At 41.4% G+C, this 20484-nt stretch overlaps 1 protein-coding gene across 1 annotated transcript; it reads left to right on the forward strand.

Moving 5' to 3' along the window:
* The first annotated feature begins 18713 nt into the window (after positions 1-18713).
* On the forward strand, positions 18714-20435 carry LOC130999817 (uncharacterized). Its single transcript, XM_057925514.1, has 2 exons — positions 18714-19747; positions 19832-20435. The coding sequence occupies exons 1-2, from the start codon at positions 18714-18716 to the stop codon at positions 20433-20435; spliced, it is 1638 nt and encodes a 545-aa protein (XP_057781497.1).
* The last annotated feature ends 49 nt before the right edge of the window (positions 20436-20484 follow it).

Here is a 20484-nt window from a genome sequence, read left to right on the forward strand (position 1 = left end):
CCGTTCCTGACAAGCATGTCATGAAGATCATCAAGTGCGGAACAGCAAAGAAGACGTGGGACATTCTGGAAAGAATGTGCGTAGGTTTTGAGGAAATCAAGGAGAATAAGCTATCCATAGCTTGCCAGAAATTCGACTCCTTCCTCATGCTCAAGAATGAATCCGTCGAGGAAATGGAACAAGGATTCAATCTCATCTTGAATGAAGTTCAATCCATTTCCAAAGACAAATACACTCAACGAGAAATCAACCTGAAGATTCTTCGAGCACTGCCACGTGGAGAATGGCAGATCTACTCAGTCGCTCATCAACATAAGCCAGGATTCAGTCAGCTCCCGACAAACAAGCTTTTCTCCGATCTCATGGCAAATGAGTTCGACCTTCTGAGAAATCTTGGTAACAAGAAGGCTGGAGGATCAGACGAAGATGGTCCGTCAACCTCAAGAGGAGTTGCACTGAAGGCCTCAACCAGAGAAGGCAAGAAGCAGATCAAGGATCCAACGGAACTCAACCCAGAGGACTTCTTCAGTCAATATGCCTTGTTGACTGAAAGATTCAACAAGATGGAGTCCAAGTTCCGAAAGTATAGAAGGTTCCACAAGCAGCACTACAAAGGAAAAGAAAGAGAAGGGAACTCCAGACATTCCACAGATCGAAGCGGAGAAAGAAAGTCAGCCGCTTACGACATCAAATATATGGAATGCTTTGGATGTAAAAAGAAAGGGCACTTTCGACATGAATGCCCTGATCTGACTCCAGCCGAGCGCAGAGAACTGAAAGCTAAGAAATATCACAGCTTTTTAAAGAAGAAAGCGATGGTTGCTGACGATGCTGACTCTTCCAAAGACACATCAGAATCATCCGACTTCGACAGTTCCAGCTCAGATGATGAGAGTCGAGCCCTGATGGCCAATGAATCAGAAAGCGTGGCTAACAACAGCTACGATAATGGAATGAATGGCTCAGAGGAGACCACTCAGAATCTGGAGATAGCTCATCCGATGAAACTGACGAGTTTGATCAGCTCATGACTGATCACTGTCAGCTGAGGAAAATGTTCGAAGATCTCCTCAAGCAGAATCAGAAAATGGACAAGGAGATCAATGATGAACGAGCTAAGAATCAGACAATCATCTACTTTTCGGATGAAACTTGTCTTGATCAGCTAATCATGGAGAACAGCCGACTGGAAGAAGAGCTCAGAATCTCCAACTCAGAATGTGAAAGAGCATCTCATGAAATCAAGAGGCTCAATCACAAGCTGGAAGAAACAGTCAAGAACTGCATGATGCAGTCTCCCATGATGAGCAACTTTCCATCGAAAAGACTGGTCAACAGCATTGGAGGAAAGGTTGCAGCTGTCAAAGGAAAGGATATCATGATCATCTCAAAGGACGATCCTTCTGAAATCAAAACCTCAGAAGAATCAAGAGATCATGATATGGATGAAGTTCGCAAGCGCAGACTGATGGCTAGATCAAATGTTCCACCTCCACGAAGCTACAGACGAGCTAAGGAGGCCCCCAACCAGATCATTCTATTGAAAAGACTAGAAAGCAGATTTCAGTCAAAGATCCGGGAAGGAACATCAGGTGTCAAGAAGAATCTTCCTCATCAACCCAGGGGGAAGAAAAGCCACATCAGTCAGAAACTGACATCCTCAGTTCAGTTTCAGAAGGAACAACATCCATGGAGATCAAGCAAAGCTGAGTCCAGTCGAGCCATGCCACTTCCTCGACGACAAACTACTGGACTTCAGCCAAATCTCCACAAGTCTGCAAAGACTCGAGTATCTCAGGGAAGATACTTTGCCGAGCAAAGAAGACCTCAACCACTCATCAGACAGAACTGCTACAAGAGTGAGGCCTTCAAAAGGATTTCTCAACAGAAGAATGCTCATGTGCCAGCTGAAGCGCCAACGACGTCAATTAGACAATCAACAAAGCGCAAGAGACCAGCCAGACCAACTCTGAAGCAGATATGGGTTCCAAAAGGAACTCGAGCTAACATCGAAGGACCCAAAGCTTGATTGGGTGCCTGAAGCAACTCTTCCTTGCAGGTCAATGTCAGGAAACATAAAAAGAAGGAAGAGGCCAAAGCTTCAATCAGAACGTGGTATCTGGACAGTGGCTGTTCGAAGCACATGACGGGCTACAAAGAATATCTATCTCAGTATGTTGAGAAAGCTAGATCCAAAGTTGCATTCGGAGACAACTCAATCGGAGAAACAAAAGGTTACGGTGTGCTCAACATGGGTAACGCCAGTATCAGTAATGTTAGCTTTGTTTCTGGTCTTAAACATAATCTGTTGTCTGTGAGTCAATTTTGTGACAGTGGCTTCACAGTGAAGATCGAGAAGGATGAATTTACTGTTAGAAACAATCAGAAGAAGGTGATTCTGAAAGGATTCAGACAAGGAAGTCTCTACGTGTTTCTTGGGAAGACAGCCCACCAGAAACATGCCTCATCAGCAAGAGCAGCTCGGAGCTCAATTGGCTATGGCACAAGAGACTTAACCATCTCAACTTCAAGACGATCAACAAACTTGCTAAACATCAACTGGTAGAAGGCCTTCCTTCTATTGTGTTCCAGAAGAAGCAAGAATGTGAAGCAATTCCTCAGAGGAAAGCAAACGCGGATATCATTCAAGTCAAAGTCAGGACACTCCTCTGAAAGGATTCTGCATCTACTTCACATGGATCTGTTTGGCCCGATCACTCCAAGAAGCTACAATGGTAGGAAGTATACCTTAGTAGTCGTTGATAATTATTCACGATATACTTGGGTTATATTTCTCTTCAAGAAGAAAGAGACACTGGATGAACTGCCAAAGCTGCTGAGAAGACTGAGCGTTGAAAATGAAGTCAACATCATCAGCATCAGATCAGATCGTGGGACTGAGTTCCTCAATACTGTCATTCGTAAGTATTGTGATGAACAAGGAATCAGTCATCAAACTTCTGCAGCAAGAACTCCACAGCAGAACGGAGTTGCAGAAAGAAGAAACCGGTCTCTAAAGGAAGCAGCAAGGACGATGCTAGCCGAGTCAAAACTCCCCTTGAAGTTTTGGGCCGAAGCAGTCAACAACGCATGCTACACGCAGAATCGCTCTTTCCTCACTCAGAGACATGAAAGAACTCCATACGAGTTATGGAAGAACAGAAAGCCATCGATTCCCTACTTTCATGCTTTCGGTTCTAAGTGTTTCATACACAACAATGATGAGAAGAGGTTGAACACTTTCGATAGCAAGGCTGATCCAGGAGTCTTTCTTGGATACTCTGGAACAGAACGTTCGAGCAAAGCCTATCGAGTGTTTAATACTCAAACTCTTTGTGTTGAAGAAACACCTCATGTGGTCTTTGATGAGTCTACAGATGGGTTCAGGGAACAAGAAGCTGAAAAGTATGTTCAGATCGCTGAAGGTTCCAAAGCTGAAATCCACAACACCGAGCCCTCTACTGTCTTGATATGGGGACCAGGCAAAGATGAAGATGCTGAGATGCTTCAGTATCAGAAGATCAACCAAAGGTCTGAAGTTCAGACTGGAGCCAATGTAGACGGCATCAGTCAAGGGGGAACTCCAGTTACTGAAGTTCGAGTTGAACGCGCAGAAGCCGCTCCAGCTCAACTCTCCCCTGCTCCAGAAGGTGCTCAACACCCCAGAGCAATTCTGACCGAAGAAGCCCCACCTTCCCCTGAAGAGATCAAGAAGTATCGAAGATGGTTTGAACTCCACTAAAAGGAAAACATCATTGGAGAACCATCAGATGGCGTCAAGACTCGGAGATCAATGTGCAACCTCGTCTTCGACATCAATCAGAACTGCATCAACGAAGATAAGAATTTCAGCTATTTCTTATCAACTACAGAGTCCAAGGATATTGAAGAAGCTCTGAAGTCTACTCAGTGGGTCATCACAATGCTAGAAGAACTCAATGAATTCAACCGGAATTCAGTTTGGGAGCTTGTGGATCGACCAGACGATGCAAAGGTGATTGGCTTGAAATGGATTTTCAAGAACAAGGAAGACGAAGAAGGAAACGTTGTGAGAAACAAAGCAAGGCTAGTGGCTAAAGGATACAGTCAAGAAGAAGGAATCGACTACGACGAGACGTTCGCCCCAGTTGCCAGATTGGAAGCAGTCAGACTCTTCTTAGCCTTCGCAGATCACAAAGGTTTCAAGGTACACCAAATGGATGTCAAGTGTGCATTTCTCAATGGAGTGCTCACAGATGAAGTCTATGTGGAACAACCTCCAGGGTTTGAGGTTGCTGGACCAGAAAAGGTGTACAAGCTGAAGAAAGCGCTCTATGGGTTGAAGCAAGCACCAAGAGCGTGGTATGATACTCTCTCGGAGTATCTGATTGAACAAGGCTTCAAAAAGGGATCTGTGGACAGAACTCTGTTCACTCTCAAAGAAGGAGAAGATCTCTTGCTTGTTCAGATTTATGTCGATGACATAATCTTCGGATCCAAATCCGAACGCATGTGCAAGAAGTTTGCTGACATCATGACCAACAAGTTTCAAATGTCCATGATGGGAGAAATGAATTTCTTTCTCGGATTGCAAGTCAAGCAGACCAACGAAGGAATACTGATCAGCCAGTCCAAGTATGCCAAGGAGCTGATAGCTAAGTTCGGTATTCAGCACATGAAGTCAGTCAAGATCCCAATGAACACAAACTGGAAAGTTGATCCAGGTTCAGAAGGAAACTCTGTTTCTTCGAAGAAGTACAGAGAAATCATTGGATCTTTGCTGTATTTGACTGCGAGCAGACCAGATATCGCATTTGCAGTCGGGGTATGTGCAAGATATCAATCAGATCCTAAGGACGCTCATTTGGATGCAGCTAAGCGGATTCTGAGATATCTCAAAGGCATGCCCAATTTAGGATTGTGGTATCCAGCAGACGACGACATCAAGCTCACCGGATATTCAGATTCAGACTTCGGTAGATGCAAGCTTGATCGCAAATCAACCTCCGGAACATGTCAATTCCTAGGCAACAAGCTCATCTCTTGGTTTTCAAAGAAGCAGACTTCAGTCGCCACCTCTACAATAGAAGCTGAATACGTTGCTGCCGGAAGCTGCTGCTCACAAATCCTGTGGTTAGTCCATCAACTAAAGGACTATGGGATCGACGAAAAGGAAGTTCCTATCTATTGCGACAGCTCCAGTGCTATTGCAATCTCCCAGAATCCAGTTCACCACACCAGAGTAAAGCATATCGAAATTCGACATCACTTCATTCGTGATCATGTCGAAAAGAAGAATGTCTCTGTGGAATGGATTCCCACTGCTATTCAGAGAGCGGACCTGCTGACCAAGGCTCTTCCAGAAGAGAGGTTCAACGATCTATGTGCAAAGATCGGCCTCATCAACCCTGAAGAGTGATGCTGTGTTTGAAAATCTTCTCAAACAGTCATACTGACTGGTGGTCAACCAACTGCTGCTTCTACGATCGCCGACGTGGAATGCAATAAGTCCGAATGCTCATCTGAAGAAGAAGTCATCCTAATGATTCAACCAGGATCACGTGGTATCAACTGACTACGATGTTCAGTTGATCAGTAAGTATTTTAAATGCTTACCTTTCAAAATCAGTTATTTCAGTTATGAGCTTTAAGTTTTTAGTTCAAAATCTTTTCTCTAACTGATCAGTTTCTTTCAAAAACTTTAACTGATTGTTGGAATTGTTGGATAATGGAATATCCGAGAAGGACAAGATTTTTATAAAGTGAAAATCTGTTTTGATTGAACTTGTCCTGATCTTATTGCCAAAAATCCTTCCAACCTTTTTACCTCTGCAATAAAATTTCTTGAAAAGCTCATTGACATGACAGAATGCAATGATGCCTTTCAACTTTTTAGAAAACACAGTCCTCCGCAGTGACGGCGGACGCACATTTTCTCTTCAATTGCATTTTAGGCACAGTTTTCGAAAAACCTTTTCATCTTCTTACATGGTTCAAATCTTGTCTATTTATACCATGCTGTCTTCACAGTTTTTCTGCATCAACTAACAACTCTCCACAGCCTTCACTGTGAGAAAAATTTTCAATTGTTTCAAAAGTTGCAGAGAAAATTTGTTCCGACTAAAGGAGAAATCTATGACTGCAAAGTCATGGAGTGGAAGAATGACGCTCACATTCTTGGTCTTCACCAGACCCTTCCACTGGATCTCAACGTCTCTCCGGCGTCAAAGTTTGCTCTACCCTCACTTGTATCCAGCGAAGCGAGCGTCTTCCATCCTCATGCCCGGTGCATTGGTTTGTAGTACCTGTCTGAAAAAGGACAGACTTCATCGTCTTCATCAAAAGGCCTCTCGCCTTTTGTGAAGCTTCAATGCGGAGCAACAACAATGAGCAGGAATTCATTGTCAATCGGCGCTATGTCAACAGTGAGACCCTCACAATCTTCACTGAATTGACAACCCCTCATCTCTCAAACCCTCTGCTTCTCTTCTTTTTCCTCGTCATCTGTTTCTTCTTCCTAACCTCCTTCTAAGCCTTCGCCTTCTTCATCCCCCATGACCCCAATATCTTCCTCATGCGAACTTACCTTCGCATGGTCTTCGCTTCCTTCTTAGGTTCGTCCTTCTTTTTGATGTTGCCAAAAAGGGGGAAAGTTGCACAATCTTATGAACTTAAGTCGGTCAAGCAACATGATCATCCTTTCATCGGATGATCATGAGGAAGATTAACCAGATGATAAGACCTCAATTCAACGAAACACTAGTGAGAGTGGAACAAGCTTAGGAACATGAAGACACGAAGACAGAAGATGAAGATCAAGAAGTTCAAGGCGCAGCCAAGCAGACTGCTGGAGTCCATGGGTTTTCCATGATGTTTTTGTTTTTCTTTTTACTCCAATGTAAGTCTTGCTCTGTACCTCGACTGATGGCTTATCAGTCTTTATTAATGAAATGAACTTCTTATTGATCTCAACCTGAAGACAATGACTCTTTGTCCAGGCTCTGATTATAGTTTTTCTGTCTTCTTTTAGTTCTGTTTTTTAGAACTGTTTTCGTTCTTGCTCTAAGTACAAGTTTTTAGGATCTATTGTTAAGGGGGAACTGCTGTCACCCCTTGTTTAGAACTTGTACTGTGAGTTCAGTCTTTTTGCTGTCTAGAACTACTGTGTGGTTTTGGCATCATCAGAAAGGGGAAAATTGTTGGGAACCTTGTGGAATATCTTAACCCTTGTTTTGATGATACCAAAATTCATAGGACTTATATGTAATAGACTAGAATCGTTTTGAACTCAAGTGTTAGAGTTCGTTTCTAGTTTAGTTGCGGTGTCGAAGACCGAAGACTGAAGACTGAAGAACGAAGACTGAAGACTGAAGACTGCAGTTACCAACTGAAGTATCAGTTGAAGAATCAGTTGAAGACTGATTATTTAATGCGCGCAAAGGACTGATACTAAAGTCAAGTATCAGTTGAACATTCCTCCTAGGACTGATCTTCCAACGTTCAGAGGAATCCACGTACGCACAAGTACAGCCGCATTAAATGCAGAGATCTCAGAATATCTTATCTCTGCAGAGGTCATTCCTATCTGGTGGTTACTTTTCAGAGATGTCACATCTCCTGTCCATCAAAGAGAGTCGTTTCCACACAGACAAGGAACCTCGAAGATTGAAGTCTCAGCCCAAATTCGAATTGCTCTCCAACGGAAGAAATCTTGATGACGATTTATGCCAACGGATCTATTCAAGAGTTCTCCTACAAATAGCGCTCGAGGATCACTTCAATCTTCACCGATTCAACGACATAAGCTGAAGCTCTGCCGAAATTGCTACTCAGCCTAAAGCTTAAACGCCCAAAGCTTGAATCGAAGAAGAGAATTCCAAAGCCAAAATCAGTCACTGTTGATTACATACATTCTCTTAGACCCTAGGCATATATCTGTTTACCCAGAAGCCAAAGGTCAAACTTGCTTCAAAGAACTTGTTCTTTGTAAGTATAGTTGGCACTCGTTTAAACCTCTCCCCCATAAGAGTGTTTGAGTGATTCGGAGTTCAGGAAGGTACTCTGAACTCTGAGTGAAAAGTCTGAGCACGAGGTGTGCTTAGCAGGGAAATCCTACGCGAGGTGTGTGGTTGCTGAAGAGGGGTTATCTTCAGTTTACGGTTGTGTGCACCAGGCAAGCACACGGGTACGGTTTGCAGTGCACCAGTGAAGCACTTGCGGAGTGGATTGTTGGTCTGATCGACCAGCCGTGGATGTAGGAAAGGGTTTTTCCGAACCACGTAAAAGTCTCTGTGTTATTTACAGCTTTCAGTTTTATATTCTTACTTGTGCTATTTCAATTGATAAAACTGAACACTGACTAACAGCAAAGAGAAACCTTAATCCAACAACCTGCTCCACCGAGGCTATTACGAAACTAAGTTTATTTTCCGCTGCGTATGATATCAATCTGACTGAACTATCCTCTGATAGTAAGGAAGAGTGATATCATCTCTATCTTAGCAAACACGACTGAAGCCCTTACTTGGATCAGTTAAGTTCCAGCAACTTAACTGATAACTCATTACTGAAGAAGCTTTCAGTATCAGTCGTCAACCCTGTTGGTCAAAATTGTTTTCAGTAAAAACAGGAGTCCTTGTTTGCGTGCAAAGTTTCGTTTCAATCTCTGACTGAGATCCCTCTGATTGAGGTCAGTAGGTTTTTGTAAAAATAGCCTATAGGTGTATTCCCCCCCCCCCATACACCTATTCGAGACCCCCCGGACCTAACAGACCACAAGATCATTGTGCAGAGGCTCAATGGAGCTTTTAATCGCTCGATGCCAATCAAATTCCGCAGCAAGCATGGTGATGATGGCAGACTCCGACGACCACAAATGAAGGATCAACGGAGATTTAGAGATGTTTTGGTCAAATGCAGAATCGAGGGATTCCCAGATCTCTCCGAGGAAGAAACTCAAATCCTCAAAGTCTCCCTGATATCACACAAAGATATCAAGGAAGAAGAACAGGTGTCCATAGCCGACGTCAAAAGGAGAATTCAGAAGTGTTACCATGAGAATCCTTTGGCCTAGTGGGACAAGAACCAGCTCGAAGCTACCTTGAAAGTTAAAACTGGAAAGGAGCATGAGTTTGTAAGGTTCAGACCTATCCTGATGAACACTCAAGATCAACAGGATATGAGGAGTATAATCAAGGAACACCTTGATTTGAAGTTGATCGAACCAGGGAAGTCGTCTTACAGCAGTCCTGGATTTCTGGTGAGAAATCATGGGGAGATCAAGCGAGGAAAGCCAAGATTGGTCATTAATTACAAAGGGATTAATGATATTCTTGAGTTTGATGGATATTTCATCCCAAGCAGAGAACACCATATCAACAGCATCAGAAGTGCAAGGGTATTCTCAAAGTTCGATTGCAAGTCAGGTTTCTACCAGATTCGCATGGAGGAAGGGAGTAAGAAGTTCACAGCCTTCTCAACTCCACAAGGACATTATGTCTGGAATGTCATGCCAATGGAGTTAGCCAATGCGCCTCAGATATTCCAAAGAAAAATGGATAATATCTTCAAGGATTATTCTTCGTTTATGTTTGTTTATATTGATGACATTCTTATTGCATCAAAGAACATTCATGAACATGTCAGGCATTTGGAGATCTTTGCGGATGTTTGTCAACAAGAAGGACTAGTGCTGTCTGAAAAGAAGGCAGTCATAGCCACCCAGAAGATGGAGTTTCTGGGAATTGAGATCGATGAATCTGGTATAATTCTACAAGACCATATTGTGGAAAAAGTCCAGAATTTCCCGGAGGATCTCAAGGAGAAGAAGCAGCTCCAAAGTTTTCTCGGAGTTGTCAATTTTGCAGGGATGTTTATCAAAAACCTTGCAGAACAAAGAAAAGTCTTCAGTCCACTACTGAAGAAAGATGTTCCATTCATATGGAAGGAGGAGCATCGGGAGGGTATGAAGAAGTTGAAAGAGATTTGCAAAAATCTCTCAAAACTTTCAATACCACAAGACGAGGATGACCTGGTCCTCTACACCGACGCAAGTGATTCCTGGTGGGCAGCAGTGCTCACAAAGATCACCCCTTATGGAGAAGTACCTTGCAGATATTGTAGCGGTCTCTTTTCCGACAGTGAAGCTGTGCGCTGGCACATAAAAGAGAAAGAATTTTATGCAGTCAGAAAGGCATTCAAAAAATGGCCGCTTTTCTTACTTGCTAAAAAATTCGTTTTGAAAGTTGACAACACTAATGTTAAAGCTTTCTTAACAAAAAAGATAGAATCTAAACCTGAAAAGGCTAGATTGCTTAGATGGCAAGCAGAATGCCAATATTATGATTATGATATTGTCATCTTGAAATCTGATCAAAATGTTCTTGCAGATTTCTTAACAAGGGATGGAGCCAACTGAGGTTGACTCTATCATGGAGAACCAGAGGCAGCTCCTGGACAACCTGGAGATGCTACAACAAGAATGGCAAGAGTGTTTACTCCATGCCAAACAAGCGGGAATGATACAAATGGATGATGAATCCAAAGTAACCAACCGTATACGAGAATGTATCAAAAAGATGTTAAATCTTAATGATGCAACCCACAAGCCGCTCCTGCGCGGGATCATGGCTCCCATGATCGAAGCAGGCATTACCGTACAGGCTGGATTACTTGTAGCAGGGGATTCAAATACCCCTAGCACGAGTCCTAAGGCTAAGGTGTCAAAACCGAATCCTCAAGGAAAAGTTGTTGCTAAGGCTTCACAGCCCGAACCAACAAGTCAACCCTCCACCTTTGGGGTAAAAGAGGGAGAGATCAGTCTTAGGCCGCTGACAGGCAAATCTAAGATTGATACTAACATTATTGAAATTTCTCCTGTTTGGCAGCTGTACCAGTCCAGATGGGAAAAACTCAATACCAGAAAGGGGCTCAATCCGAACTATTGTCGGGTTGATATTGCAGGAAAATATCCTCGCATATGGATGACCACCGTAGCTAATCCTCAGGAGGTCAAAGAATGGTATGAATTCGGGGAATTAGCCTCTGTTTATACGACATCGCCAACATTTAGCGAAATCAAGGGTCTACCAAGGTGGATCCAAGAGACGGTCTATGATGCTTGGTCGAACAACCAGTCCCTTAACCGGGGAGATGTCCTGGAGTTATATTTTCTTAGTGCAGCTCCAGAACCAGCAGGCAAAGGGAATCATGAAGCTTTTCATTTTATTAAGCTTCGGAGACCCGATACGGGGGCCTTAAACAGAATTAAGGCCCCAGATCACGAGATCTCCATCGTCACAACTTTCACGGAGGAACAAATCTCCACAAGACGTGCATGGGGACTATGGGTCTGTCTCACGGAGATGGACAAAGTAAAGTACCAATTCAAGTTCTCTCATAACGCAGGACTTGGATCTTTCTTGTTAAATTCAATGACATGAAAAACTACAAGCTTCGCAGAGAAGGCCTTCGAAGAAAAGAGGCAGACACTCTGGCGAAACAAAATTGCGGGGAGCAAAGAAACTCGGCACAAGTTCTGCAACATGGCTCATCTAGGCCATTGGGTAGATCATATCTGCGCGGAGTGTCCCACGCAGAAAGAACCGGAGTTCGGCAAAGGCTTCTTTCCAAAGCCTAACAAAAAGAAGTTTCGGTCCGACGAGTATGAGGAGCACAAGACTCCACATGGACGAGCACCGCGGGCACCAAAAAAGTAAGGGGCCCGGCAAAGAAAAGGGAGTCATGTGACTCAGGACAGGAGGATCACCAACGAAAAGAGAAACGACGAAAGTGGGTGGATAATAATACAGGCCAACTACCCACTGACCGAAGTGGGTAATTCTACAGGAACTCCACTCATCAGAAGAAGACAAAGGATGGTGGAAAAGTTGCACGCTAGCCTTCACAGCATTATCAAGGAAATAATGAAGGATGGGACCAGGAAAAGCACCACTCACCAAAAGCAGGAAACAGGACTGAGTGGAAGATAAAGTTGCTGGACCTCACCAACCATTATCACAAAAGGATAAAGGAAGGTTCAACTCCATGTGAAGGCACTAACTAGTGTCGGCAATAATGGCTGACAAAAGAAGGTGGCTATCACTATCCAAGCAAGCTGGCCATGAAGAAGGAATCCAAGGCCAACTACCGAGGAATGATAGAGGGCATCAAACCTCTATATAAACTCAAGTTCTGGAGAGAAGAGATAATCGAAAATTTTCACAACCTTACTCACACACACACTCTCTCTTCAGTAAACTATCTTTGTATTTTAAATTTTGTTTTCAAAGTTTTTCAATTCTAGTTTTAGTTTCTTTTTATTTTATGTATACAAGAATTAGCTACTATGAGTAGCTAAACAAGTTAGTCTCCTCCCCTTAGGGAGATTATTATGAAATAAAATAAGTATTTTATAATTCCTCTTTTAACGCTTTATTTTAGCCTAATTTCCGATTGAGTAAAAATATTTTCTTTCCATTTATCAACAAAAGTATTTAACGTCGAGACACAGTGAAGGAGGGAAACTGATTCCTGAAGGTGACCATTCGGCGAAAGCCGAAACACAGTGAAGGAAGAAGGTTGCAACCATCTCTTGCGAGTGCGTGGTTGGACGAAGGCTGAGGAGGCAAGAAGTCCATAAAACGCGACAAAAGCTCCTGAAGGTGACCAGTCGACGGAAGGTATACTGTTGATTTATGTTTTGAATTATTTTGAAGTGTTACGGAAGCATGTTGGGCCATATTTTGTTAATTGCATGATTTTATAATTAAAGAAAATGATGTTGGTTTTTCTGTCTATTTTGAAACTTGAAGAGGGGCTGTTGGTGTTTATGATTATTAATGAGGGGTCAATTTGATATTTCAAGATTTTGGGGAAAAAGGAATGCCCACTTGTCATCATCTTATGATGGGAAGTGTAAAAAACTTGGCGTAGCATAGACACTCCCATAACACCTTATTAACTGCATCAGAAGTGCAAGGGTATTCTCAAAATTCGATTGCAAGTCAGGTTTTTACCAGATTCGCATGGAGGAAGGGAGTAAGAAGTTCACGGCCTTCTCAATTCCACAAGGACATTATGTCTGGAATGTCATGCCAATGGGGTTAGCCAACGCGCCTCAGATATTCCAAAGAAAGATGGATAATCTCTTCAAGGATTATTCTTCGTTTATGTTTGTTTATATTGATGATATTCTTATTGCATCAAAGAACATTCATGAACATGTCAGGCATCTGGAGATCTTTGCAGATGTTTGTCAACAGGAAGGACTAGTGCTGTCTGAAAAGAAGGCAGTCATTGCCACCCAGAAGATGGAGTTTCTGGGAATTGAGATCGATGAATCTGGAATAATTCTACAAGACCATATTGTGGAAAAAGTCCAGAATTTCCCGGAGGATCTTAAGGAGAAGAAGCAGCTCCAAAGTTTTCTCGGAGTTGTTAATTTTGCAGGGATGCTTATCAAAAACCTTGCAGAACAGAGAAAAGTCTTCAGTCCACTACTGAAGAAAGATGTTCCATTCATTTGGAAGGAGGAGCATCGGGAGGGTATGAAGAAGTTAAAAGAGATTTGCAAAAATCTCCCGAAACTTTCAATACCACAAGATGAGGATGACTTGGTCCTCTACACTGACGCGAGTGATTTCTGGTGGGCGGCAGTGCTCACAAAGATCACCCCATACGGAGAAGAACCTTGCAGATACTGTAGCGGTCTCTTTTCCGACAGTGAAGCTGTGCGCTGGCACATAAACGAGAAAGAATTTTATGCAGTCAGAAAGGCATTCAAAAAATGGCCGCTTTTCTTACTTGCTAAGAAATTCATTTTGAAAGTTGACAACACTAATGTTAAAGCTTTCTTAACAAAAAATATAGAATCTAAACCTGAAAAGGTTAGATTGCTTAGATGGCAAGCAGAATGCCAATATTATGATTATGATATTGTCATCTTGAAATCTGATCAAAATGTTCTTGCAGATTTCTTAACAAGGGATGGAGCCAACTGAGGTTGACTCTATCATGGAGAACCAGAGGCAGCTCCTGGACAACCTGGAGATGCTACAACAAGAATGGCAAGAGTGTTTACTCCATGCCAAACAAGCGGGAATGATACAAATGGATGATGAATCCAAAGTAACCAACCGTATACGAGAATGTATCAAAAAGATGTTAAATTTTAATGATGCAACCCACAAGCCGCTCCTGCGCGGGATCATGGCTCCCATGATCGAAGCAGATATTACCGTACAGGCCGGATTACCTGTAGCAGGGGATTCAAATACCCCTAGCACAAGTTCTGAGGCTAAGGTGTTAAAACCGGATCCTCGAGAAAAAGATGTTGCTAAGGCTTCACCACCCGAACCAACATGTCAACCTTCCACCTCTGGGGTAAAAGAGGGAGAGATCAATCTTAGGCCACTGACAGGCAAATCTAAGATTGAAACTAATATTATTGAAATTTCTCCTGTTTGGCAGCTGTACCAGTCCAGATAGGAAAAACTCAATACCTGAAAGGGGCTCAATCCGAACTATTGCCGGGTTGATGTTGCGGGAAAATATCCTCGCATTTGGATGACCATCGGAGCTAATCCTCAGGAGGTCAAAGAGTGGTATGAATTCGGGGCATTAGCCTCAGTTTATACTACATCACCAATATTTAGCGAAATCAAGGGTCTACCAAGGTGGATCCAAGAGACGGTCTATGATGCTTGGTCGAACAACCAGTCCCTTAACCGGGGAGACGTCCTGGAGTTATATTTTCTTAGTGCAGCTCCAGAACCAGCAGGCAAAGGGAATCATGAAGCTTTTCATTTTATTAAAGCTTCGGAGACCCGACACAGGGGCCTTGAACAGAATTAAGGCACCAGATCACCAGATCTCCATTGTTACTACTTTTTCGGATGATCAAATCTCCATAAGGCGTGCATGGGGACTATGGGTCTGTCTCACAGAGATGGACAAAGTAAAGTACCAATTCAAGTTCTCTCATAATGCAGGACTTGGATCTTTCCTGTTAAATTTTATGACAGGGAAAACCACAAGCTTTGCGGAGAAGGCCTTCGAAGAAAAAAGACAGACTCTCTGGCGAAACAAGGTGGCGGGAAGCAAAGAAACCCGTCATAAGTTCTGCAATATGGCTCATTTAGGCCATTGGGTAGATCATATCTGCACGGAGTGTCCGACGCAGAAGGAACCGGAGTTCGGCAAAGGCTTCTTTCCAAAGCCTAACAAGAAGAAGTTCCGATCAGACGAGTATGAGGAGCACAAGACTCCACATGGACGAACACCTCGGGCACCAAAAAAGTAAGAGGCCCGACAAAGAAAAGGGAGTCATGTGACTCAAGACAGGAGGACCATTCATTAAAAGAGAAACGACGAAAGTGGGTGGATAATAATGCAGGACAATTACCCACTAACCAAAGTGGGTAATTCTACAGAAGCTCCACTCATCAAAAGAAGACAAAGGATGGTGGAAAAGTTGCAGGCTGGCCCCTCACAGCATTATCAGCTGAATAATGGAGTATGGGACCAGAAAAGGACCACTCACCGAAAGCAAAAAGACAAGGCTGAGTGGAGAGAAAAGTAGATGGACCTCACCAACCATTATCACAAAAGGATAAAGGAATGTACAACTCCATGTGAAGGCACTAACTAGTGTCGGCAATTATGGCCAACAAAAGAAGGTGGCTGTCACAATCCAAGCTAGCTGGCCACGAAGAAGGAATCCAAGGCCAACTACCGAGCAATTATAGAGGGCATCAAACCTCTATATAAACCCAAGCTCTGGAGAGAAGAGATCATCGAAAATTTTTCACAACCTTACTCACACACACACTCTCTCTTCAGAAAACTATCTTTGTATTTTAAATTTTGTTTTTCAAAAGTTTTTTAATTCTAGTTTTAGTTTCTTTTTATTTTATGTATACAAGTATTTAGCTACTAATGAGTAGCTAAAACAAGTTAGTCTCCTCTTAGGGAGATTATTATGAAATAAAATAAGTATTTTATAATTCCTCTTTTAACGCTCTATTTTAGCCCAATTTCCGGTTGAGTAAAAATATTTTCTTTTCATTTATCGACAAAAGTATTTAACGTCGAGACACAGTGAAGGAGGGAAACTGATTCCTGAAGGTGACCATTCGGCGAAAGCTGAAACACAGTGAAGGAAGAAGGTTGCAACCATCTCTTGCGAGTGCGTGGTTGGACGAAGGCTGAGGAGGCAAGAAGTCCGTAAAACGCGACAAAAGCTCCTGAAGGTGACCAGTCGACGAAAGGTATACTGTTGATTTATGTTTTGAATTATTTTGAAGTGTTACGGAAGCATGTTGGGCCATATTTTGATAATTGCATAATTTTAAAATTATAGGAAATGGAAAAAGGATTATTCTGCCAAAATTGAAACTTTTTGGGGGTTTTGTGTTAATTTAATTATTTGAGGGATCAATTTGATATTTCATGAAAGTAGGGATTAAGAGTGGACACTTGTCAACATCTTAACAAGAGAGTGTAAAAAACATAGTGTAGGATAGACTCTCCCCCCCAAGTGTACCATACATTTGAGTCAAATCTGATTGGATTAAAAATTAAAATATATGCTTCTGATTAGGGATGTCAAAAAAGCCCGAAATCGACGGGTCGATCCGAATAGATCGATAAAAAAAGTGAATTAGGGCTGAAAGTTTTTGGCCCGAAAAAAATTTAGCCCGAATGGCCCGAACCGAAAATAGCCTGAGCCCGATAGGGTTGGCCCGAAAACCGAGTGGGTTGGCCCGATTAACCGAACACTTTCTTAATAATTGATTTCTAAACTTTAATACTTTACTTTTTAATTTGATAATAACATTTGATGCTTGTATAATATGTTTTGATTTTTTCTAATGATTAATAATAAATAGTTATGATATATAAGTTAAAGAAAGACAGTAATTTATGTTATATCTATATACGATTTTTATTGGAAACAAAGTTAAAATTAGATATTATGTAAATTTACATTAAAATAACACTAATTTTTGTATCTAAAATAAGGCGAAATGTTTTGATTTAAAAAGCACGACATATTTTAATTACAATAATATGATTATCCATACAAAAAAATTATACATATAAAAAAATCGTAAATTTGTGGGCCCGAACGGGCCCGAAACCGAGTGGGTTAGGGTTAGGGTCGAAAAATTTTAGCCCAAAAAATAAAAAAACCGACTAGCCCGAACCGAAAATAACCCGAAACCAAATGGGTTGGCCCGAAACCGAATGGGTTGGCCACTTGGCCTGATTGACATCCCTACTTCCGATTAGAAATGAAAATATATACTCCCTCCGTCCGCGATAGAGTTTCCACATCCATTTATAAAAGTATTGTCCACAAACTTTCACGCACAATAATAGTGAAACCCAAACTCCACTCACTACAATATTCATTATTATTTATTAATATTCACCACTTTTCTTAAAACCTGCGCCGTCCACAATATGGAAACGATATCGCAGACGGAGGAAGTATATAATCCGCATTTTAGTTAACACTATTACGATCATCCATGCAATGCACAACGAAATTGAAATTAAATGATATTTTTAAAATTTATAAATATAAATACTAAACAGAAACAAATATAATAAATACAAAATATGATTTAAAAATAAAATACTAATTACTCAATAAAATTTCGAATTTAAAAACGTAATTTTCAATTATGTATAAAGTGTAATGATAATTATAATTATTAAATTATTTTAAATTATTTAATAATAAAAATTAATATTACTCATTATTATTAAAGAAAAAGTTGTAAAATTTTAACAAAAAGAAAAAAATAAAATATTTTAAAATTTTAATAACAATTCGTTTTAAATTCATTTTTAATGATTTTTATACCATATTAAATATCTTCTGACGAACTTAAACTTAAGATGCACATTGAATATTTTTTTTTTATAAATTAAATTTGACAATGTTTAGAAAAGAATTAAAATTATAAAAAGAAAAGAGTAAAAAATAGTAAAAAAATTGATGAGAGAAGATAGAAAAAAAATGGAAGGAAAAAATTTAAAAAAGGGAAAATTGCACCTAAATACACAAACTTTGCCAAAAATCCATATTTGACGCGAAGTTAGGATTTTACATTTTAATACACCAACTTTCGTTGTTGTCCAAATTTGACACGACTTAATTCTTAAAAATTCAAAAAACAACCCCTTTTCGTAAATAATTATACAAAGACCCACTTATGTTATAATTTGGGACATTTAAACCAAAACAAGATATTTCCTTATGATGTTTTCTTTTAAACCATTTTAGGTGCGGATCAAAGATTAAAAGAAAACATCATAAGAAAATATCTTGTTTTGGTTTAAATGTCCCAAATAATAACATAAGTGGGTCTTTGTATAATTATTTACAAAAATGGGTTGTTTTTTGAATTTTTAAGAATTAAGTCGTGTCAAATTTGGACAACAACGAAAGTTGGTGTATTAAAATGTAAAATCCTAACTTCGCGTCAAATATGGATTTTTGGCAAAGTTTGTGTATTTTCACGCAATTATCCCTTTAAAAAATAATGTTTATGGAGGGAAAAAAAATGAAAGTAGAAAACTCATCTTTTATATATTATATAGATGAGAACATATAGCTCAACTGGCTGGGTCACTATAGACGGAGTCTGTTTGAGACAAAACTTTTCGCGGAACCCTAGCATGCTCTCGCCGCCTGCATGATCTGACTCCTCTTCGCCGTCGATATGGACTCCGGTCGCTTGCCTCATGGCGATCATGATCGGTCGGCGTTGAACCTTCCTATTATTTCCAACAATTTCACTAGATCTTCCCCAGCGAAGTCGTCAAAATTTGAAGTCCCTACTGGTGATGAGAAAAACCCTAGTGGTATCGATAAGACAGTCATGGTGGAGGAGGGTGTTCCCACCAGCGCGAAAGAGGCTCCAATCTCCTCTTCAGGGAAGACAAATACTATGAATTATGCTGCTGCTTTAGGTCCACGGGTAAGAAAACCGGATCTTCCTGCTCATAGATTTCAGGCCCTTCACACCTCTTCCTCAGGAGGCATCGATACTTTGAAGATTCCCTCTGATTTCTTACAACAACGTGTTATGGAATTTAAGTTTGCTCTCATAGGGAGATTGATGTTACGTAAAGGTTCGAAACCTAGGCTTACACAAGATCTAAAGGCTGAATTACAAAAATTTTGGAATACTTCTCAAGAATGGCAGTTGATACCGATGGGAAAAGGGTTCTTTACCCTAAAATTTAGTTCGATGGCTGACAAAAAGGTGGCTAAGGAGAAGCTAAATCTTGATATATCTAACGGTTGTCTGCGTCTCAGGGAATGGGTTCCGAAATTTGACCCCTATAAAGAGTGCTCTTTATTGGCTCAAGTTTGGGTGCGCATTTACTATTTGCCTATTGAATTGTGGCATCCGGAAGTGATAGCGGCTGTTGGACGTTACTTGGGAAATCCGATCCGCATTGATGGCGGTTCGGCGGACAGGGATGTGGGTCACTATGCTCGGGCCTTAATTGAAATTGATCTCGCCTTACCCCTTCGAGAATCCTTAATGATTGATGAGGATAATAGCTCCATCTATATTGAGTTCAGTTATGAGTCGTTGCCTACGTTTTGCAATCACTGCAAAATAGTTGGTCATACACCAGATAAATGCAGAAAACTTAAGCAGAGGGAAGATCTTAAGAACAAGAAAAAGATGGGAGAAACGAGTTTGGGTGACAAAGATGGAGGCTTGACCCAAGATAGGCAACAGTTGGCGGATGAATGGCAGCAAAAATAGCCGAATGCCAACCTGATAACGAAGCAGTTAATTGAGACGGTCCCTTCTGAGATTAGGTCTACAGTTGACACCTCGAAGAAGTGCTCAGAGGGAGATAGTGCGGCTCGGGTTGCCGCGACTGAGACTTCTAGGAGCAAGGAGCAGACTGATATTCCTAACAAGGTTGCTACTGGCAACTCTTTCCTGGCTCTTTCGGATACTGAACAGACGGGTCCGGATTTGCTTGAACAGATCTTGGTGGACACATCGGAGACGAAGCATGACAACATCATTAACATTGATCCTGATCAAGATGGGCAACAATCTGATACCCTCAGACTGAAAGGTGGGATGTCCCAGGATCACAATTCTGATCTCAAGGTTCTTGCGCTTGAGAATGCTGTGAAGATTCAAAAATTGGAGGCCTACATTCAAGAGCAGGAGGTCAACAAGAGACGTGGAAGGCCTTCGGGTTCGAGAAGAGGAGGAAAAACTCTTCATACGCCTGCAGCTGACTCTATTAAGAACAGACTCAGAAAATCCACAGAATTGGGACATAAGGTTCAGAACTTTGTCATTGAAGAGCCAGAGAGTGCGAGTATACGCACGATGCATAACTTGGCAGCTAAAAGCTGGGCGGCGGAAATGGAGCTGGAGGAAACTCCATCTCCAGAGTTTTGATACTCCCCTTCTGAATGTGCTTGTTTGGAATGTCCGTGGATTTACGGAC

The sequence above is a fragment of the Salvia miltiorrhiza genome, chromosome 1, assembly GCF_028751815.1.
Source record: "Salvia miltiorrhiza cultivar Shanhuang (shh) chromosome 1, IMPLAD_Smil_shh, whole genome shotgun sequence".
Taxonomy (NCBI): Eukaryota; Viridiplantae; Streptophyta; class Magnoliopsida; order Lamiales; family Lamiaceae; genus Salvia; species Salvia miltiorrhiza.

What these genes read in the sequence shown, in the direction of transcription:
- LOC130999817 (XM_057925514.1), top strand. Translation starts at nt 18,714, where the DNA reads ATGGACTCCGGTCGCTTGCCTCATGGCGATCATGATCGGTCGGCGTTG. An exon ending in TTGACCCAAGATAGGCAACA is followed by an intron (nt 19,748 to 19,831) that starts GTTGGCGGATGA and finishes TTCTGAGATTAG; the next exon opens with GTCTACAGTTGACACCTCGA.